The following is a 21,606-nucleotide window of genomic DNA, read 5'->3' as shown; positions in this document are numbered from 1 at the left end:
AATATAATTGTTCTTTTATATACCCACCTCTAAAAGGAAGCGGATAACTGATAAGTTCTGTGTGATAAAGAAATTCAACGAAAAAAAATATGGGTCATTAGTGCAACTGAAACTAAGCCAGGGTTAAATAAACTACTCTTATTACTTCAAAATAATAAATTTTATTATAATAAAACAATATGATTTATAAAACATTTTAAATAAAAAAACACATGCTATGTCAAAAGATACATATACATGTGTAATACAATATTAAATATTATTAGGTCATAAATTTATGTCAATAAATGCTTCTTCTGACTGTATTTGATAATTTCTGTTATTCAGAATGTAAATAATCAACCAGATTTAATAACACAGAAACCTATTATTCTACATTCGAGACACATAATTGAAACCGAAGATATGATTTTGTTATCACGGCTATTACAGACGTTAATAAGTTACTAATTAGTCAGATAAGGCAATAGTGGTGTAACAAGGGAAATGCCTATCAAATATCAGCATTTCTCTGGTCTCTCATTTGTCGTATCGATAAAACTCACGAAATAAAACGAAATTATTACGTAAAAAGTTAATGAATGTAAATAAGCTATAATTAAAATACTATATCAATCGTTAAACTATTTCATTCAAGTAACATTATTAATATAATGCTTATGTCTTAAATAATAAAAGATCAGGTATCTGTTAACTCCACAAACAAGTTTTTCAGTTCAAAGTGTTCTTAGAAAACTTCTGACTTAAAACTTCATCATTGTTACATATAAATTATATAAAAGTAACAACAAAGTATAAATCAAATTTATCTAATTTTTACCATAATAATTTTGAGTAATCAGTTGTTCAGGTTCAGAATACTTTGAATGCCATATCTCGTAATAAGCATCACTGGAAATATTATTTAGGTATGTGATGTTAAATTCTTCTTTCAGTGCAACTTTCCACACCTGAAAATAATATACAATTAATTCTGAATATTTTTTATCGCAATAAAAAGTAATAAAAGGATAATCGTACATCTTCATCAGGTACAGAAGTTGGTGCTTTTCTAGTTCCATAAATAACTTCATCTTTGAAAACATGTAAATGATATAATAAATAATTGAATGTATACATTTTATCCGATTCGCCGACATTAAAAGTAATAGACTTGAAAGAGCAGCATTCATCTTGTATAGGATATAAAGCACGAGTCCAGTAAACACCTATTTTAGCAGTACCCCATAAGAGTGACTGCAAAGAATACCCATGAAATGTACCCCTTAAGTACTGATCTCTCGTATCTGAAGGATGAATTTCCATAGTTGCTAAGTGTTTAGCTGAAAATATCAGAAATAATAGTTTAATTATAAATATATTAGTAATATCAGTGAGGTGAAAGAATTTACCAAGGTAGTAATCTTCCTGTTTCCAATATTTGCCACCAGCTATACATTTTTCTGTAGTATCAAACATCGTAAGCAGCTTTCTAAGAACTCCTTTACTGATAACATATCCAGCATCAGCAACATTATAAGACTGGCCCCACATTATCACTGCATGACCCAAATAGTAATCTTCAGTATAATTCAAAGGACCAACCATATAGCGTAAGTTTTCTGGTATCACTAATGTATCATCTTTTACAAAAATAAGCCACTCCAAAGTCTTGTTATCTCTCCAAACATAATTAAAAGCTTCACACAAAAGTTGCCAAGAAGATACAAGCTTCTTTTCAAAATTTATAATAGGTACTTCAGAATCTTTCTGTTGACCAAAGAAGTATATATTGCTGCAACGTTTGCCCCAAGTGTCTTTAATAGATTTTGCCAGTTTAATTTTTTTTACAAAAACAATGCAAGTAATGTGAACATTAGACATCAACCAGTCAGATTCTAATATTCCTTCTTTCATAATTCCATAAAGATATGAATCCATGTTGATATCATTTACTTGTAATTTTTGATTTTCCAACCATTTACTGTATGTTACATTTGACTTCTTCTCCTCCCATACTTGAAAAGTAATCTCTTGAGTAGTTTGTATATCTGAAGTAAACCACTTTGAGAACTCGCTTCTATCAGCAGCATAAGAACTCATCAAAGAACTTTTATAAATAGAAACATCATTGAATAAATTTTGAATTGTGAGTAACAATGTAGTAAAAAGAAGTCCAAATCCAAATCCAACAATAAACACAGACCGTGATTTGAAACGATAAAAATACATTTTATAGTTGTTCCATTACTTTAAAACTGTATATCTGTATCATCGTTTCCCGTCGGAAATAGTCAGCTTATGATCTAATAACATTAATTGACTCTTGTTGAACTTATAAACGCTCGATTGCATTAGATCGTTTTATACATGACTCTCAGGTTGTAGATTATGAACATAGCTAAAAACAATCAACAAATAAGAATAATGAAGTGGATTGTATGAACAATTGCAATAAAATTTAATAAAATATATTTAAAGTAAGAATAAATGACTTACCTGTTGAAAAATGGTGAAGTGTGTCAACGTATCGTAATAATTTCTTTACATTATCATTCTATCTTTCAATTTTTTTTAATACTATCATAATTAACAAAAGACTATGTAGTCATTGTGAATAAATAGTCAAAATCAACAGGTGGTTATGCACCTGTTACAAAACATAACCAAGCAGCTATTTATATAAATTACTAATATGGATTTGAAGGAATGTTCCATTAATTTTGTAATGATTCATCACAAACAACTTGTACTGTTATTATAATAAAACACTTCTTGTCTTTAAATTATAAACATATATGTAATTACTTATATTCTGTATATATGTCAAGGATTCCCCATCTTTCATATACCAATACTTAGTTGTAAATATTGAAATTCTTTACTATATATTATATTGTAAAGAATTGTAAACCACATTCAAACTATGACAACTTTGCTTTAAATATTGAAGAAGAATTATTATTTATTTATTATTAAGAGTAAACCTCAATCTTACAATATAGAATTATAAAATATAGTTTTACATTTAAAAGATAGATAAATTACTCTAAAGTGATGTATATGCTTATTCTTACTTTTAGCTTTGTTGTTAACCAGGTACTGAGTGAAAATAAGTAAATATAATAGATAAATTCATAGTACATGCATATGAATATTCTACAACAAAACTCTTGAAAGTAAATACAGAACTTTTAGAAAGCTCTATATAGAATTTAGTATAGAAATTACATACTCGTATCGCTAGTTTTGATATTGCATTATAAATATCGTAAAATTTATAAATGTATGTTTAAAAGTTTAAAAATTGAAATTTTTCGAATAAATCGCTTTTAGATACTTGACTTTTAGAAGCTAATTTTACCCCGAATTTTAAAGAAACCTAGCGCATTTCTATTATGCACCAAGGCACCTACACCAATATAATTTTCTATAATAATTAATCCAGTTTTTATATTACACTCTGTTGTTAATAAACCTTTAATCATCGAACATAAACCTTCAATATCAAATTTTGCTCTCTCTGCTTCTGATCCTATGAAAGATATAATACTTTACATTCATAAATACAGTGAAATAACATAATATCAAATTACCTTTGTACCAAAATAATGGATGACTAGTATAAGTGAGCCAGGGTATATCTTTTGCAAAGGGATTCCACTTTTTAATTAGTGACAATGGATTACCTTTGTTCCACATCAATCTTATACCAGACATTTGTCTTTTCCTAAAACAATAACTGTAATTTAATAATAAGAATTACCTGTTTCTTATCAAACATTAATAAACAAAAAGAGAGTTAATATTTTCTAAATTTAATGTTAAAATATAAGTACACCTTCTACAAAAATAATACCCTGCAAAAATAAATGTACATATTAATAATTATGCATTTCACCAAGAAAGAAAATTACAGCAGCTGCACACATAACATATAATAATATTAATATTTTTAAATAAAGCAATAAAGGAATATAAAGCAGATGTCTAATAAAATAAGAGAGGTGTCAATTCTACATAGGAACATCTTGTACCTAGATTCAAATTGTGCAAGTCCAGTACAAGAGGTAAGAGTAGACCACTCTTGACGAACTGCACAATTAACTATTGATGACATTCCCTCTGCCAATCCATTTAATCGTCTAAAATAGTGAAACATTATATTGGCACATGTATAAAAATATATTTCACATATTCTTCCATCCCAGCTATGACTTTATCTTCCTATAACTTAATTATAGTCAAATATTTTCAAATTTGCTACAATACTTACGGTGCTAGAGATGAGGATGGATAAACTAGTTCACCAGAAATTAATGTATCTATTTGAGTTAATGGTATTCGATTGTATTCAAGTATTTTTAAAGAAATAAAATCATATTTTATTGAATAAAGAGCAGTTTTAGTAAGAACGACCAGTCTTTCTTTCTCAATATCCCATAAGCTTATTCTGTAACAAAAATTTATATATAAATTGATTAACACAGAATATGTTCATTTATTTCGTCTAATAAAAAGCTGTTTACTCAGTCAATAGCCAGCTTCCAACTATGTCTTTCTCTTCTTCATTTATTAAACTATCATGACAGTCTTTTAAAGCCCTTTCTACTACTTCGTTTCTATCAGTAAAGAAAGAATGAATATCTATATGTTTAAAAGGAATAGTGGATATGTCTTTTGAAGTTGGAACTTGATTGGATATGTTGCCTTCATTTTCCCTGTTTCTTTTGTCAACGTCAACTCCTTTGAACAAAAATACATTTTAAAAGAGGGTAACATAATTCAATTACATATAAATCTAACTTGATAGAATCAATGGACTAATATTAGTCTTACCACTGGCTGCGGAAACCGAATTGTTAAATTCATTTCCATCAAGATCTTTGGTAATTTCTAAGGTAGCTGTTTCAAAATTTCCCGCTGGCCCTTCATCAAAGTACGTTTCATCCATTGTTATAGGTTATCGCTTTCTTTTCTGTTCAAGCAATATCAGTATCTGTTGTTGCTGAACGTGCCACGTCAAAATAAATCCAGAAACACGTCACAGCGGCTTTTTACCCTTGACCAGTGTTTTCTGCTGAAGCAAGTTAAGCGCAAATATCTCACTGATTACAATCAACAATTTGACATTTTTAAGTGATCATGAAAGGCGCCATGTTCACGATATCTAAATTTGGCATTGATAACGTTATTTTCAGATAGTAGGAGACTTCCGATTTCTTACTTCTCGCGGTATAATGCCGCACGTTATATTGCCTACTTATTGCAATTGGTAATATCTTAAAAAATGTTGATATTATCAAGTAGCAATGATATTCTTTAAAAAATCTAGAATATAATAATAAATATGATCATATTAGTACACCAACAAAAACATTATTGTAAAATAAAAACTAGTACAAAAAAGAATAAACACAAAACTTGTAAATTTTGTTTATTTTAAGTTTTTAAACTACATGCATTGAGGGGTTTTATGTCACTCATTTAAAAGAAAACTTCATCTAAAAAGAAAAATATTTGCTATCATATGATGGACTATTCTCAGTGAAGCAATTTTTTTGTAACTTTTATAGTTTGAATATAAGTGAGATGTTAATAATTATTTAGCTACCTTGCATATCTCTAGTGTACTAGTATTTATTCACAGTTTTATTCATCAAATATCATAAATATATACTGTATACTCAAGCTGTACAAAGCATCAGCTTTATAAAAATGTATGTATTTAAACAGAGCTGATTTGAATCTTACATAATATCTGTACAAGTTCGAGTTATTTGTACACGCATTACATCATATAAGAATGTACAGTTATTAATACTTTGGTTAATGGCATTATTTTTATACAACGTTACACTCGACACCATAAAAAATATAGTTTATAGTTACGAACGCAAGTAGTTTGCAAAATATTAAACTCGTTAATAGAAAATAAATATCCTATATCCTATACAAAAACTTTGGTATTTGCTACCTGTTTCTTTTTAAGTAGATTACATTAGTCCAGACATACTTAACTATATTGTACATATCATTAAATATATATATATACACACATTATTAAAAAAAAATCCGTCTTTTGAAAGACGTCCTATTTATATCTCTTATAATTAGTATCAAAGATATCTGTGCGATAACCAAATATTCTAACACGTCTTTTTCGAAGTGTATTGTCCAGCTGATTTCCCTTAACTTAAAAAAGTTCCGCGTGTCTGCATGAATGGTGCCTTGCGTCAGTCTTATCATCAAATTAGTTTAAGCGTAGTAAGGCATCATTATGTGCATCATTAAAAAAACATAGAAACCGAGGTGCCGACTAGCAATTGAAACAAATATATATGTTAAACATAAAGTAGAAAATATGTTAGTGCGCAGATCATCTGTAATTATTTGTAGTATTGGACGTCATCTAGCATATTGTCCGACGAAGTTAACGTTAAACTACGTTCTTCGTGCATACCCTTCGCATAATTAATTTGTTGCGATACCTGAAACAATTATAACGTATATTAACAAAATCATATACCCTCGTTTAGGACCATGTAGTTAATTTCTTCTATAACTGCAACTGGATAAATAGTACATCATTACTTACTCTTTTAGCCACTTCCTCGTTATCACATCGAACCTTAGGTCTCCTCAATAGTTCAGGACCGTCCACGTTAACGGTAATGGCTGAGTCTGATCTGGATATCAATTCGATGTAATATAATGTTACACCATTACTTTCGAGTTTATGCATAGGTTGGCAATACAATAGATCCGCTAAACTAACTTCAGTGACCACCCCTTTTGTACCACCGGATATCACACGGACTTGTTCATTTGACACGAGTACTCTTAAATTTTCTGTGCCTGTACGCAGACACTCGTACGCTACAAACAATTCTGAGTAATTATGGTCGTTTATAATGTAGAGGAACTCTTGACCCTCTGCTTGTTGACGATTATAAGGAGGTAGTAGGCCGGCTGGACCACTGGCGACACGGGGGTACCTATCTCGTTTTGGTATCGCACGATGAGCGCTGAAAATATCATACAAAGCGTTATTACATATATATTACCCTTCAGTTTTATTACATGTACCTTCTACTAGTTTCCCGTACAGCAGTGGCAGTTTCCGTAGCCAGATCTAAGACTCCTACGACTGGCTTTGTAATTGTACCAACAACTCCTTTACCGAAACCAGCAAAGAAACCCTAAAATTATTTATTATTAATTATCTTCTTTAATGCTTCAGTCTAATGAACATACCGGAAATCCTTCGTTCGTAGCACCATCGTAAGTCTGTTTGAAGATACTTGTCACGCCTCCCAGTAATCCGAACCCAAAACCCTTTAATCCAGCTACCAAGTGATCGCTACTACCCGCGGTATTCGCACGAATTCTTTGCCTAGCTTCTTCATGCCTTTCGTCCATTATGACCCGACCCAATCCATCGGACAGGGATTCTGTCACTTTGGCAGCTGAATTCGATATACCATGAGTAACGTTTTTCACTAATGTCTTCACGCTTCCTTCGTAAATCAAGCCTGATACACCTTCTGTGACATCGTTTACGAAGCCGAGAGGATTACCCAAGAAATCTACGGATCCTAGTATTACAGCTGCTTGCCACTTCAGCTCCTAAGATTAAAAAGGAATTACATATCAATATGTAATCATAACCTAATATCTATATAAAAAAACTGTCATGGCCTTACATCTTTGTAATGCTTTACAATGGAATGTACTAAAAATTGAGTACTTTCGAAGGGATGTTTCTTAATGAACGGCTCCAATTCAATCGTGGCGTCTTCGAACTTGATTAAGGTTAGGCCTAATTGTCTTTTTATCGCTTGCAAATGACGTGGTAGCTTGGTAGTTGTGAGCACGCTTAACTTTACCTGCAAAAATGAAACGTCACAAATATTATGATTCTCATCTTCATACGATCTCTGTTTTGTAGTTATACGCACTTGACTAGGAACAATTTTCAGAGCTCCAAAGTAGTATCGCTTGGCGTGCGCCGCAGACACCTCTGAAATAAACCTTTGTGCTTTGAAATCATTTTCATCTACCGGCACCTCAAGCTCCGATCTTCCAGCTCCAATGAATGCGGCCAATTTCAAGATCAGCTTTTCTTCCAAGTGTATACAAAGCGGCTTGATAGTCACGATCACGTGCTTATATATTTCTGCGTTCTGATTTCTGGACTTCAACTTCTCAGCGACCACGTGTATCGCTGGTCTGTGCTCGCTTTCGACACGAGCAGGACGTGTCACGTACAAGACGGAGGTGCATTGTGCTTCAAATAATTGATTGTCTATTTGTATGTCTTCCACGCTCAGATCTAAGCTGGTGTTGCCAGGTGTTTGGACAAGTTCCAAAGAAATACCGGCTAAACGAGCGAACAGCAACTCCTCAACAGGTCTTCTCGAAACGATTGATAATCCTAGTCCAGCTAACAGGTTGACTCTCAGTTCCACTTCTCGAGAATTCAATTTTTCAGCGTCTGTATTTATCTGTGTTGGACGGTGACTCACTGCGATGTGCGACCAGTCGCGTTCTTCCAGTAATGCGAAAGTCTTTTTCTACAAGAAAATGTGAACAGTTGTAATGCTCATGCATTTCTGATATATTTGTATTTTAATGTCCATACTCTTTCTTTGATATCCAACACTTGTAACACTCTGGTTGGCCCATCAGTAGTCACCCTGACAGACAGGAAGCCAGATCCTGGTCTCAGCTTTTGTCTTCCTACGCGTTGTTCAATTGGTGGTGGATTGCTGTGGGTTTGAGGACCCAATACTGCTTCGCTCCCTAAAAAGAACATATACAAAACTTCTCTATAGTGTATGTTTGCATTAAAATTGTATAAATATTAAAGACTGAAAAATTAAAAGAGGTGCAAGAAGTTATTTAAAAGTAATAGAAAGTTGTATCGTATCCAAATGTGAGCCTTTGAAGCATTCAATGTGCACAGCGTTGGTGAAGTAAAAAAACAAGCAAAAGCTTAAGCGCATAGAGTACTTAGGTATATGTAAACGTATGAATAATTAATTGAATTTTAATGTACTCCGAATCTATACGTACACATTTGCCAACGGGCGACACAGCCGCCTGCAACATTATCATTGTCAATTTAAGCTTTACGAGTTCATGACGATATTATTTTAATAATACAGCGGGACAAACAATAAGTTTTAAATCAATTAAGTAGAAACATGATTGGTATTCTTATTTTTATGATTACTCTGTTTCAAACTAATCTCTGAATTTTCCAATCCGTCAATGACAAGGATATAGGGATCTAGGTATTTAAAAATGCTCGTTTCGATGTGACGAACATGATATGATTGAAATTGCAATCTTAATGTTCAATGATGATATCCAGTAAGCAAATCAGGTACATGGAAGCTCTGCCAAATAAACAAAAGGAAATAAGAATGATCGGAAACGAGAAATTTGTATGCACAGTGGGCCACGCAACTGGAACCATTTTCATAACTTCCCAAACATTGTGCCTTAACACAAAATAATTTAAATAAATATTAAGTTAAGCTACAATCGAGTTATTAAAATTGATCCAGTGATCTAAACAATTCCGTGTATAAGTGATTACAAAAACAACAGGTAAAACCAGACTATGCTAAATAAATGTACAGAGTAGAAGGATCTTGACGCGCCAAACCTTCGTGTAATCCCATAAATCCGTCTTTCGACTGAACACACATGTTCTTATGTGCACAACACAATCGCCCGTCATCGGTGAACCGCCATGTTTGCGTTGATCTTCTTCTGGGATCAGGTTTCCTCAATGCAAGAGCACAATATGTAAAAGGTTGTGGTGCTGTGCCTGCGATATCTAGGACTAACACCGTTTCAGGGGTCTTTGAGTGCTTGTCTCTGGGTGGGCTAGATCCTACAATGATTTTAAATAGTTAAAAAAAATACTCAAATCAGTGAACCAATTTTTTTCTATCTGCACACCTTCATGTTGTAATTGACCATCACCAGTCATTCTCCAAAGTTGTGATCTAGCCCCGTACTGCTTCCTTCGCAAGGCAACCCAGCCACCAGGACCAGCTTCTAAAACTAACCTTTGCGTTTCAACGTCTAGAGGGTCAAGACCACCCTCTCCTGTTCCCAGATCGCAGTCAGTTTTGAAAGTACCTATTTACAATAACCACATATTGCAGTGCATAGTAAACATTTTAATGTATACCACATAAATGAGTATTACCAGTAAAAGCGATGTAAATGAAGTTCTCGTAAGTCAGACCTCTACTTTCACCGAGTATATTCAAGTCGTACGTAGCTGTTACTCCTCCAGGTGCAGTTAAAACTAAACCAGCAGATTCAATTGGCTCATCCAGTGCATACGGTACGGATGAATGTGGCCTGACAGTCCACTGCAGACTGTCGTGTACAGTAACCTACAAAAATACTCTTGAAAATAATTTCTAATTAATCCAGTTAGATAGCTTACCAAAAAAAACTAACTGTAGCATGCGAGTTACTTTCGACTTATGGTTACATGAACCAAATAAAAAGAAGCATTATCACTTAAATAGTTACCTGATTGACTATCAAAGGCACCTCCGAAAAATTATCTACTCTTATAGGCGGTGGCATAGTATCCGCATCAGTGAAGACAATAAAATAAGTACTTTCTTGTAACACGACATCTACTCGAAGAAAGTGCATTCTTCCTATTGCATCTCTGATGTTAATCGTCAACGAATAATTATCGTCCAGTCTCATACCGCCAGACCACATGCAATCTTTGACATTCGTGATACGGACACACAGTAATAAGTCCTTGTCGAGACGTGGCCAATGAAATGGCATGTGACAATCTGGCATGGTTCTTATGTACGTTGCTTGAGCATCTGGATGACTCTGCAAGCAGTAAAGAAAAGGATGCTGCATCAAAATGGAAATAACGACTCGTGCTTCTGACTTACAATCGTTGTAGTAAAACATTTCTGAGCTAATTCCAAAGTGAAACTTGATTTATTGTGCAATTGGTATCTGGGAGATAACGTGACCACTGTGGTAGCCCTGTATTTTCCTCTTGCTGTCCTAGTTGCCACACTAATTAAATATACTATGTCCGGTCGACCGTCGCGCAAGGATATTCTGAGACGGTGCACCTGTGGATGTTCAAAAGTGACATATATTTCTTTATGCACTTGAAGATAAATATTATCTTGACAAACCTGTATTCCAGGTTGCAAATGAAAGTGCTGAGACCATTGAGGTATTCCCTGAGGATGCACTGCAGTGCCCACTCTTACTGATAAGGTCCTGCTAGCTTCTTCATCGCTGAAGGAAAATAACAGCGGTTCTATCATTCTAGCCTTCTCGTGTTCTTCGAATTGACCAGCTGCTTCAACTCCAACTCCTTCTTGCCGAAATACTAGCGGTAAACCCGTCTTATTGATGATCCAATAAGGGGCTGTGATGTTGATTTGTATGCCAGAACCTTTTTCTATATTAACAGCTGCATGTAGGTATAATATTCTGCCGGAGGAATCTGTTAGTCTGAGACGAGCGGTAAATGAGCTGGTATGTGAAGGCAATATCATCTGCAAGAAACGTTATAAATCTAGACCTTAGGTACTAGATACTTGAATATTTAATAAAGTTGAAAGCAAGAAAATTTACCATTCCTGGACCAGGATAACCATCTAATTGTATCACAATCTCTAGCTGCTCTTCAACATTCATAGTGTGCAAGTCTGCACTACCACCGGGTAGGATTCTGCCGTTTTCTGTACCTACTTCAAACAACAATTCATGAGGTAATAAGTTGGTCAATGTAAGAGGAGCCATCACTGTTATAGTGTGTCCTGGTAGCACTTGAGTAGTGTCAGGTGGATAATTATCTCGCATCACTGCTACACATATTCTGCAAGAGAAAAATAGCTCAGAAATGTGCAATAATACCATGCCAATATTGTAGTGCAATTAAATACCTAAATATATTGTTATGATTAGCTCTACATGTAATACGGTTTTCTATAATTTCTAACGGTTTCTTTACTACTGTCCAATCTATGGTTTCTGTACAATATTGGAACAGGTTATTCAGATTAATAGGTTTTATACACATTTGTACACCGGTGTGCGTTAGAGGTACCGATACGGTTGACGATGCAGGTACCTGTAGAATTCTGTCGCTGACAGACAGAGGTAAATCTATAAGAGAGAAACATGAGATTAGTAGTTGATCAAAAATATAGACAACTTTCTAAGTACTAGTCAACGTACGTCCAAATTGATTCAAAGATTTCTCCATTTTGATTTCCACTGTATGTTTCAATTTGTTGGATATTTGCAAAGCCGATCTAACTGTCACTAATTTTCTAGCTGATCCTTCTAATTCAACAGCAAATACTATTCTGGCCTTTGGTGTGAACATCTGAAACTGAAATCAATCGTTTGCAATCTATAGCATAGAAAAGAAACATGCAATAACATTATACTTTACCTGTGAAGTAGTAGCATTTGTATTTGCATGTCTGAAGTATATGCCAACACGATCCACAGTAACAGGGTCCACCGGTCTCCATCCATCTATCAACACTGTAATTTGATGTCTGCGAACTGTATGAGTTGCATGATGCCTTAACTTCCCTCTTCCTTCAAACGTAAATGGGACTGTCTCACCAGGAACAACTTCTAGCCAAGTATCATCCTTCTGAAAAACGTTCTTTGTTTTAAAATTCTGCCCAATGTCTTTAGTATCGTCAGCTGTGGCAATAATCGTTTTAAACCACAATTTGCAACCAGTTTCATTCTTCAATGCAAAAGGAATGAAAGGCATTCGACGTTTGTACGCTGTTCCATTCCCACTTGTTTTATTTACATTAACATCTTTAGTGGATGTTAAGTAGAAATCCTGCATCCAGTTGTTCTTCACTAACTCTATCAATTCTACTAATGTAGAAGTTATATTAACATCCACAGAATCTTGAGAGTCAATAGACATCTGCAGTCTCTTGGCACTGAGGGAATTAGTAAAGGTCTGTTCCCAGTGAACTGAAGCCTTCCATGGTTCAACGAAGGGCTCCCATCCACTCAGGACCCTGTTATAATAATCAATGCTGAATGTGGAAGAAACCAGACCAGGTCCCATGTACTGTTGCTTCAGATTAAGATCTAGCAATGACATCTCTAACAATGGCACATCAGCATCTCTACAGTCATCTATGATGCATATCCTTGCACAAGGTGTTTGCAACTCAATCATATGAAACACAGATTCATTGTTTGTGTTAACATTGGAGTCAGGTATTGCATTTTGTGTCAGCCACAAAGCTGCCTCATCCAGCTGACCATTACACAGATCCAAGGCTGCCCTACAATCAGCATCTGTGAATCCTAATGCAGTTAATTGTTGCACCTGTCTCTCAAGGGTAGTCAATGCTTCACTAGATCTCTGTTTAGCTAGCAAAGTCTGTTTTGGCAAAGAGCTGAGCATCCTGGAGAACATGGTCACATCATGGTAGCTCAATCTCACACAAAGTGGCTGCAGCTGTATCTCCAGACACTTGTCCTGCGTCAGATCTAAACTGGCTCCCACAGGGTCAATTATGGACAATGCTGTTTCTTCTTCCAATCCCAAAATGCAGGAAAATAACTCACAGTGGGACAAATTACAGGACAATGGTTTCTCTCCTTCCTGAGGAGCGGACCGATATGAAAGCACAGCGGTGCTCTTCAGGATAACAGCATTAGTATCGCGGACTGATGTATCTTCTACAATAACCAGCTCAGAATCAGTGATGTTGATCTTCAGCTCAACCGGTATCGCAGTTAAGGCATTGTTCTCGTTTTCCTGGTTGTTTTCAGTAGCTGTTTGTGCGATTCCAATAATGGGTTGTGGTTCCATGGAATTCAACATCAAAAAATCCCTGACGGCCTCCCACCAATCAAGAATAGCGGTCAATCGCATACTGTGCACCAAAATGGTCGTGGCTGCGTTGGTCTTACGTCTTCTGTGATGCACCTCAGCCTGGACACGATTCTCATTGTTGGCATTCCTCAGAGGCTGTAAGATACTTGTGAAAACGTTAGATTGTTTGTTAACCGGTTCATCCTGGAATCTCATGTCTGTGATTAAAATCTCCTGGGACACCAAGTCAATGTCTTGCGACCCATCACTCAACGAATCCAACGTCAACCTGGACTTAATAAAATTGACGCAAGCTAGAGCTGCTATATTGTGATTTGGGTGTAGCTTCACGGTCACGTTCACCAGTTCCAGAGTTATACAAGACTTTTTCCAGATCTTTCCCCTATTATCTACATTGGTTATTGAGTACTCCACCGTTTGGTCAAGATCCTGCATAAACTGACGCAAGTCCTCTAAATTTTCTCCAATGTTGTAAGAAAGCAGTCCTCGAATCAACATATACTGGGCAGGATCCAAAGCGCAGTCCATGGTTGAGAGGGTCCCATGTATGCTCAAGTCCGGAATTGCTCTGCTGATATAAATGTCCAAGTTTCTTTCGATGCGTAGCTTCAGATGACACATTTCAGTGAGTAAAGAGGACCCAAGTTTTTGAATGTGAAAACCACCAACCATCAGTGTATCCATTTTGTCATCCTGATCATTGCAGTTTACTCTTTTTGCTGCATAAACGTCCATGTTAACCAACTCGAGGAACATTACATCTAACATGCATTTGTCTACAACTTCTGAAACCGCAAACTGATTGTGAGCAGTGAGTTCTCCCAGGTCTAATAGAATCAGCTCGTCAGATCTTGAACTGACTGGCAGCAGTATCACAGGAGCACCTGCTTGGAGTTGCAACGATAACCTCATACTCCTTTTATTGGTGTCAATAATAGCACCAACTCCAGCTCTTAGGTTTGCCATGATGGTCCACAGTTGGGAGAAGTGGCCAAAGAATGCCTGAAGTTCTGCCACAAACCTTTGTGTGTGCACATAATGCACCGCAGACATTTCCAGCTTCAATTGAGCATCGTATGGTCGTTTCTCTGTGTCTACATAACTAGAATACTGAAAATTCAGAGCCTTCCTTCCCGACGAAAGGAATCTCTCTCTATAAAACCTACCATGTGGAGTCAGATCTAACAAGGACATGGACCCCAAGGACCCTGATATTTTTGTCTTTCCATTAGCCTTTAAAATGTGCATATTTGCATTAGATACATTGGCCTTTGCGATCTCTCTTTCAGACTGTATCAATACTAGTGTCAGAGACCTGACTTCTATTTCAGTCTCTGACCTCAAAGGTAGATTATCCACTTTGTCTAGCTGATCCACGTCTACAGATGTTTGGTGCATGGTGACTTTGGGATTAACTCTAGACGGACCAGCAAATCCAAAGAAGTCGAACACTACCATCCAAGACTCAACGCTTATTACCAAGTCCAGGCAGTTGAAATCTACAGTTACTATCTTCTGATGAAATTGGTCTTTCGTTAACTGGTCATGGTCAGGCTCAATAATGCTGATACTCAACAGAACCAAATTTTCCTCACTGGTGGATGCACCGGGCGATGGAGGCGGCGTGTTTGGAGTATGTATCAGCGACACAGGTTTCCTACGCCAGTGAGCAGGGATTGTGCCGTACAACGTGTCTGTCTCCAATCTATCGGGCAAGCTTCCTCGTCCACACTGGCTCTTGACCTGCTGTATAAATGCAAAGTTAGGACATGATTTGGAAACACCAGCTGGAAGTTTGGCGCGAGTCGGTGCCGAGGACTGCATCATGCAGCGGTGTCGTGAACCAATAGGGCATAGCAGGTCCTCCATGAGGAGAGAACGCAGTGCGACCTGAATGGTAGATTCGTTTTTCTGCAGCTTCTCATACTTTGCAACGAAGTCCCTCATCGACAGCTCGACCAACGGTTGCTCCAAAGGACCCTGCTTCAACTCCATGCTCAACGTGGGTAATTCGAACAGAACCTTGATGGACAAGTCGAGCTTGTCGGAATAGTTGTTCTGCACCTTGTTCGTTGTCTGTAATTTCTGAACAACCGGCACCGAGACTGGCATCGAGAACAACCTGTTGATCGTGTCCAACAGCTGCTCGTACTGTCCTCGAGACAGAGACACTTTCAGAGGTGTCATGACGATTCCATGAACCTGGACGATGGGATTGCTTGAGAACTCACCGTCGAAAAAGAAACTGGGGCTCTGTGCCAGTGCGGTTTCCTTCTCGACTACAACCTTTAGGACAGTATCGTGCAAGATCGGTTTACCTGACTCCTTGCAACTGTACATCTGCTCAGCCCTCAAAGGTAGATTGCTGTTCGCCTTGCCGATATTGGCAGATATTTCTAAAGAGTACAGATTCATGTCCCGGACCTCTAGAATCACTTTGTGTTTCGCCATAGAGCCAGGATGAGGTTCGTGTTGCAGAGACATGGTACCAAGGTGAGCAACGAACACCTGTCTACTGTGAGACGACCTTGGTATCACCAATACAGGGCTGTCCAGAAGAACGTCCAACTTAAAAAACAAGATCCCTGGGTTCTCCAAGTCTACTGAGAGACTTGGCAAGCGTCTACGCGGTGGTATCGACCAGTCCTCTGCGTTCACCAGACCGATAGCCATGTCGGTAGCAGCTGCGCTGATCTGGCGTGCAAGATTGCTCAAATACTGTTTAAATTCGTCGGCACAGGAACGCAGTTCTGAAAGTAAATGTGGAGCATGAGTGTACCAGACGCTACCTATGCGTACTGTTAAGTCTATCAGAGTCTCCATTCCATCCTGCTGTTGTGCACAGGGTTTGGTACACCTGTTGGCTGAGAATCTTAATGCTTCGGGCTGGTCGGTTAAGCTTGTAAAGTGTTCCAGTGGATGTTGAGGTGGATCCGCTATGGGGTCTCTACCGACGCTGATTATACGCTGATGAGTTTTACCGGTTGACGTTTGGTCCAGCACCTGTAGACCTCCAAGTGATCCAGAAATAGAAGCGTTCACTGCTAAAGTCGCTTGTATGCGGGCATCGCACATTGTGGCCGTAGCAATCTTTTGCCCTACCAAGTGGTTATCCTGCATCACTGCCCGCAGAAGCAGAACGTTCAGTCTGTGGAAATCAAAAGTAATCTCAGTCCTGGTGGAGACTTTCGACTCCGTACTTTGACTCGAAAGTGATTCCTGTCTTTCTATGATGCCCGGTCTCATTTTTCGAGACGGGAATATCCTTCTGAAGAAGCCCATTAGCTCCACGATTGTTTCTTGATTGGCGATGATGTCCAGGTTGTTGAACTGAATGTTGGCAACTCTCAAAATTTCTAATACGTCGTATACCAACATTAACTCGACTACGATCAGAGCCTCAGAGTCCATCTTCTCTAAATCGATCAATGAATTATTTCTGGGAGACTGAGGATTCTTCGCTTTATTCGCCAGATTGGACAGAGCATTTGTTAAAGCGATCGGAGAAGTCAGTCGTCTAGGAACATTGGGGTCCGGAGATCCAGGAGAGACTGGAGAGACCGGTGACGTTGGTTCCGAGTCTCTTAAACTGCCTGAGATGCTGTCCATTCCTACGTGTTTGTGACTGGCTACTAGTAACTCGAAATCGGGGCCGAATTCTTGAAGAGCATCCACGAGTAACAATCCATGGACCGACAAGGAAATACTGATGTCCGCTGTTCTTTTGCTGAAAGCGGCTCGAACCCCGGAGACCTGTAACTCCGCTACACTGCGACCCCTCGATTGCAACTCAAAAGTCATTTGATCAATAATGAACTGAACCATCACCGCATGACTCAAAGACTTGTCCAAATTTTCTTCTTTCTTGGGACTTTCAGGTTCGACGTTGATCACGTCGGTTTGAGGAATTCCTGTGGACTTGGAAAAGCTCGTCAGCAAACTGTACATCAGTCGAATGGCTTCTACTTTCTGTTCGTTAACGTGCACCACTAATCTTGGTAGATTCCCTGACACTGTAACAGACGGTAAATTTGGATCCGACGAGACGAACACTCGTCTTTCGATTTTTAATGATATGTTGAAACGTTCCAGAACGTGTAAGCTGGACATTCCTCTTGTCCGCACGTGTTTCCAATTGTCGTTCACCTTCCCAACTAAAATTTGTAAATCGACCAGGTCGATGGAGTAATGGTCGTACAGTTTCTGGTGTAACGCTGTTTCGGATATCGTTTGGAAATCTTGAATGGAACCATTTTCTTGACTGCCAGGCGGGGTTGAACACGGTGTCTCGAACCTCTCGTCCTCGTCGTCGCTGTTCGTTCCTGAGCCAGGTTTTATGATTACCTCGTTGTTCTGTACATTGTTCGATAAGTGAAGCTTTCCGAAATCAACGACTACGACTGCGGCATTCGAGTCCACGAAGTTCTCCACCAGTAAAATTTGCGGTGCGGATATATTAAACTGCAAATCCCACGATGATCGATACACGAGATCTGCATCCAAGATCTGTTCCCAATTCTTGATAAGCTGCCTCCGAGTTCTGCGCTTCATCGCTTGAAATTTTTGATTCGTGGATGCCCTATGCGGTTTACATATGAAGTCTATGAGCCAGTGTATCACAGCAGGGTTGTATACCACGTCCAGAGACCTCGAGTTCACGTGCAGCGAGTGGTCAGCGGTCAAATGTAGCGGTCGTTTCTCGTACGTCATTTCAAATAAGTGTTGAGGTAACTGATTTGTCAGTTTTTCCGTAGAACTACGAATTCGTGAGGTAGTAGAAAATATTACTTGAGGTTGTACCAAGATGGGGAAAGTGGAATTCTCTGTGAGGTAGTCGTGCAAGTACAGTGCTCCTAAACTGATAGAAAACTTGTGTGATCCAGATCTGGGTCTCGACTCGTAACTCAAATTTACACGTTCAAACTGCAGTTCTATTACAGATTTTTCAATCTCGCTATCATTTTTCGTTGTGCATAAAGAAACGGCACCTTTCGATAACGTGAAATTAAACTGGCCAAACACGGTATCACGACGTAGCAAAGTGTCATCGTCCATAGTATCCGCTAAAACGTCCAGAAGTTCTCCATCGAACGTGGACGACGTAGTCTGAGTATTTATGTTTGGTGCCTTTGAGTACCAACCCCACCACTGTGGGAACCACTGCTCAAGCATTCCACGAGGCTGTGGAACGTTCACGTTGGAATTCTGTACAAGTTTTGGTGGCCTAACTCTGTGCATCGCTATCTCTCTCAATACTCTGAGTTCGTCGAAACTGCGTTCCTGTTCTACCTTTTCTTTTAACTGTTTAGTATCCGAAGGTAAAATACTAGTTGGTGTTCCTATAATATAACATTAATTACAATCAAAGTTGAAGATACAAATCTTATAATATTTATGAAAATACCTAGCAATTTAGTGTAACTCTCCACATATAAAATATTTTCTCTGCCTCTCTGAAGAATGTCCTCCCAAGTAGGTTTAGGTATGAGGGTGTCTTTACCAAGATGACATCGTGCTGCATATTTCCACCATTCTTTAGGTGCTGCGGAAACGCTGACTGTTGGTCGGCAACGTCTCTGTTGCTTATGTCGATCTATGTCTTTGAGGCCTCTTATACATTTAACTATTTGTTCGTACTGTACCTAATGAAAGAGTTAATCACACTGTTTTGTAATTAAACTTCATTTAAATTAAAAGTTTAAATGGATGCGTGCAACTTACATCTGTGAGACATAATGGAACATCATCTAACAGAAGGTCTACTATAATTCTTGGTTTACTTGTTGATCTTAAAGGTCGTTCAGATCTATCTCTTTTAATATGCGCTCTTGCACTAACGGGTGATAAAATGTACTTTTTTATTACATTTTTTGGTTCGCTCATAGCAATCTAGCAAAAAAAGAAAGTGTACTATTCACTCATTACATGATTCTTCCAATTTAAAAAAAATAAATTTTCATTTATATAGTTCATATATGCTTGACAAGGTGCAACAAAGGATTAAACAGTTTATAAAAACTGTAATACATACAGCTAAATCACCGAGATTGAGAGAACCAAAAAATTCCTCCTTTTTCAAGTGATTCCAGTAAATGGAAAGTTTATCAAGTTCCATAAGCTTAAAAGATGCATCTGTAAGATTCCATGAAGTTGATCCAGGTATCCAACTAGCATCACAACTCTGAGCTGTTAAAGCTCCTATAGTTATACCCAGTGCAATGCCTATAGACAATTATTTTTTTAATTCTTCCATTCTGGCAGAACATCTTCAGCTATGAATCTCCTTTAATCAAAAATTTGCTCACCATCCGATAATGTTATACCATCCTCATATCTTATATGAACATCCTTAATGTTAAGCTGTAAATTTTCGATGATATTTGTAACTAAGGAAGTACCATAATTTACCCATGAACTATAACTTGCAGCATAGTATCCAGGATCATGCTCTGTGTCTGTTCTCCATCTTGCTTCCAAAGAATCTAGTCGACTCAACTTATACTCTAAAATTGCTTGCTCTTCTGCCTCATTGTCAAACTACAAACACAATTACACACAAATAAATAATGTACTCAACTCATTTGTAACAGTCCCAGCCTCATAAGCATAGGCCTAAATTATGAACAGTAAGAGAATTGACATAATTAATGTGGCATTGATATACCAATATGTCATTCTTTGAGAATGAATTAATATCATTAAAGAATTTGTAATATACAAGATACGTACTTCATCTAAACTGATTGGTCCTGCTACTAAATAAAGTTGTTCTATGGCTATGACCCATGACGCTGTTCTTATTTGACGAACAGGTACTTGCAACCTAACTTTACCGATAAATCCTGCTTTTATTTCAATTGGTAAACCAATGTGACGCAATGCTTCTTTCTTTAACGGAAGATTTTCTAGTTCGACTTCCCCTGATGAAAATAATATATCTTTAAATACAAGTTTTAGAACCCTAAAGACAGTTATTATTTATTTCATGACATTTAAAATATATATCTTTAATTTTTACAACATATTATAGAAATGTCATGAGGTAAAGAAATGTCAACAAAATGTTTCAATGTAAATTCATTAATAAAATCATGAAAACATAACCTTACCCGATAGTAAAGCAATGCTCAATTGATCTGTGTTTAAATTTTCGACATATTTTCCTAGGTAATTATTTAACACCCAAGCAACGAGTCCTTCCAACATTTTGAAAAATCAGAAAGCTTCTTAATTACTATATAAACAATCTTATTTACAGAAGTGAGCATGAAAAATTTCCATAGGTTATGCTTATAGTTTCGTTCGATTTTTCGAAACTCACGAAATAACAGCATTTGTGAAGCATGCCGTTGGCAAACTATGATTCTTCTTAAATAAAAACGTCATTTTTTATATCTCAATACTGCCGCATTTATTGCGAAAACTTTGAAATATCTTGTTAATACTGAGAGTCATATCATACAACACTGTACAACACTCATTGATCGTGTACCAATCTACGGAACGTCGAACTATTTCGACATCATTGATGGAACTTTGAAACTTACGATTACTAGCATCGAAACAAGTTTTTTTGTATAACATAAAAGATGTATGTCATCATGTGTAATATTATTAGATACGCTAACCGGTTTTATGTTAAGAATTGATTTCATTAATATTTATCAAACATGAATCTATGAATGTTGTAATTTTTTTAATAATAAAAATTATATCTA

The 21,606-nt window shown here is 37.0% G+C and overlaps 3 protein-coding genes across 7 annotated transcripts; all 3 read right to left on the bottom strand.

Moving 5' to 3' along the window:
- Positions 1 to 138: 138 nt before the first annotated feature.
- Positions 139 to 2,821, bottom strand: LOC100877725 (C1GALT1-specific chaperone 1). Its single transcript, XM_012280176.2, has 4 exons — positions 2,479 to 2,821; positions 1,392 to 2,380; positions 1,021 to 1,322; positions 139 to 950 (listed from the first exon to the last, which is right to left on the bottom strand). Exons 2-4 carry the CDS (start codon positions 2,209 to 2,211, stop codon positions 810 to 812), a joined length of 1,263 nt encoding a protein of 420 aa, XP_012135566.2. The 5' UTR covers positions 2,212 to 2,380; positions 2,479 to 2,821; the 3' UTR covers positions 139 to 809.
- A 103-nt stretch (positions 2,822 to 2,924) lies between these two features.
- LOC100881958 (tumor protein p63-regulated gene 1-like protein) lies at positions 2,925 to 5,274 on the bottom strand. 3 transcript variants are annotated; one of them, XM_076540770.1, is made up of 6 exons: positions 4,819 to 5,274; positions 4,509 to 4,725; positions 4,256 to 4,432; positions 4,017 to 4,124; positions 3,576 to 3,721; positions 2,925 to 3,514 (listed from the first exon to the last, which is right to left on the bottom strand). In XM_076540770.1, exons 1-6 carry the CDS (start codon positions 4,931 to 4,933, stop codon positions 3,327 to 3,329), a joined length of 951 nt encoding a protein of 316 aa, XP_076396885.1. In that variant the 5' UTR covers positions 4,934 to 5,274; the 3' UTR covers positions 2,925 to 3,326. The 3 variants fall into 3 exon arrangements, with proteins under 3 accessions (XP_076396885.1, XP_003701141.1, XP_012135563.1); XM_003701093.3 differs by having other exon boundaries at positions 3,576 to 3,709; positions 4,819 to 5,270; XM_012280173.2 differs by lacking the exon at positions 4,017 to 4,124 and having other exon boundaries at positions 3,576 to 3,709; positions 4,819 to 5,264.
- Positions 5,275 to 5,603: 329 nt separating this feature from the next.
- Vps13D (vacuolar protein sorting 13D) lies at positions 5,604 to 21,442 on the bottom strand. 3 transcript variants are annotated; one of them, XM_012280167.2, is made up of 24 exons: positions 20,998 to 21,442; positions 20,618 to 20,808; positions 20,194 to 20,425; positions 19,920 to 20,110; positions 19,610 to 19,777; positions 19,293 to 19,530; positions 12,461 to 19,227; positions 12,241 to 12,397; positions 11,946 to 12,168; positions 11,635 to 11,878; positions 11,187 to 11,555; positions 10,932 to 11,120; positions 10,543 to 10,866; positions 10,208 to 10,400; positions 9,955 to 10,137; positions 9,656 to 9,886; positions 9,058 to 9,084; positions 8,624 to 8,784; positions 7,941 to 8,555; positions 7,686 to 7,868; positions 7,237 to 7,608; positions 7,069 to 7,181; positions 6,578 to 7,007; positions 5,604 to 6,470 (listed from the first exon to the last, which is right to left on the bottom strand). In XM_012280167.2, exons 1-24 carry the CDS (start codon positions 21,092 to 21,094, stop codon positions 6,369 to 6,371), a joined length of 12,000 nt encoding a protein of 3,999 aa, XP_012135557.1. In that variant the 5' UTR covers positions 21,095 to 21,442; the 3' UTR covers positions 5,604 to 6,368. The 3 variants fall into 3 exon arrangements, with proteins under 3 accessions (XP_012135557.1, XP_012135558.1, XP_012135560.1); XM_012280168.2 differs by having other exon boundaries at positions 12,241 to 12,391; XM_012280170.2 differs by lacking the exon at positions 9,058 to 9,084 and having other exon boundaries at positions 20,998 to 21,441.
- Between the last annotated feature and the right edge of the window lie 164 nt (positions 21,443 to 21,606).

This window comes from Megachile rotundata, chromosome 16 (genome assembly GCF_050947335.1).
Source record: "Megachile rotundata isolate GNS110a chromosome 16, iyMegRotu1, whole genome shotgun sequence".
In the NCBI taxonomy this organism is placed as follows: Eukaryota; Metazoa; Arthropoda; class Insecta; order Hymenoptera; family Megachilidae; genus Megachile; species Megachile rotundata.
The sequence above is the reverse complement of the archived record's forward strand: the minus strand, read 5'-3'. Positions and strand labels throughout refer to the sequence as shown.

What these genes read in the sequence shown, in the direction of transcription:
- LOC100877725 (XM_012280176.2), bottom strand. Translation starts at nt 2,211, where the DNA reads ATGTATTTTTATCGTTTCAAATCACGGTCTGTGTTTATTGTTGGATTT. An exon ending in ACAGGAAGATTACTACCTTG is followed by an intron (nt 1,323 to 1,391) that starts GTAAATTCTTTC and finishes TGATATTTTCAG; the next exon opens with CTAAACACTTAGCAACTATG. An exon ending in CTTCTGTACCTGATGAAGAT is followed by an intron (nt 951 to 1,020) that starts GTACGATTATCC and finishes TATTATTTTCAG; the next exon opens with GTGTGGAAAGTTGCACTGAA.
- LOC100881958 (XM_076540770.1), bottom strand. Translation starts at nt 4,933, where the DNA reads ATGGATGAAACGTACTTTGATGAAGGGCCAGCGGGAAATTTTGAAACA. An exon ending in CTTGCACAATTTGAATCTAG is followed by an intron (nt 3,722 to 4,016) that starts GTACAAGATGTT and finishes ATTAAATTACAG; the next exon opens with TTATTGTTTTAGGAAAAGAC. An exon ending in TCCATTATTTTGGTACAAAG is followed by an intron (nt 3,515 to 3,575) that starts GTAATTTGATAT and finishes TATCTTTCATAG; the next exon opens with GATCAGAAGCAGAGAGAGCA.
- Vps13D (XM_012280167.2), bottom strand. Translation starts at nt 21,094, where the DNA reads ATGTTGGAAGGACTCGTTGCTTGGGTGTTAAATAATTACCTAGGAAAA. An exon ending in GAGCATTGCTTTACTATCGG is followed by an intron (nt 20,809 to 20,997) that starts GTAAGGTTATGT and finishes TATTTTCATCAG; the next exon opens with GGGAAGTCGAACTAGAAAAT. An exon ending in ACGAGGAAGTGGCTAAAAGA is followed by an intron (nt 6,471 to 6,577) that starts GTAAGTAATGAT and finishes TAATTGTTTCAG; the next exon opens with GTATCGCAACAAATTAATTA.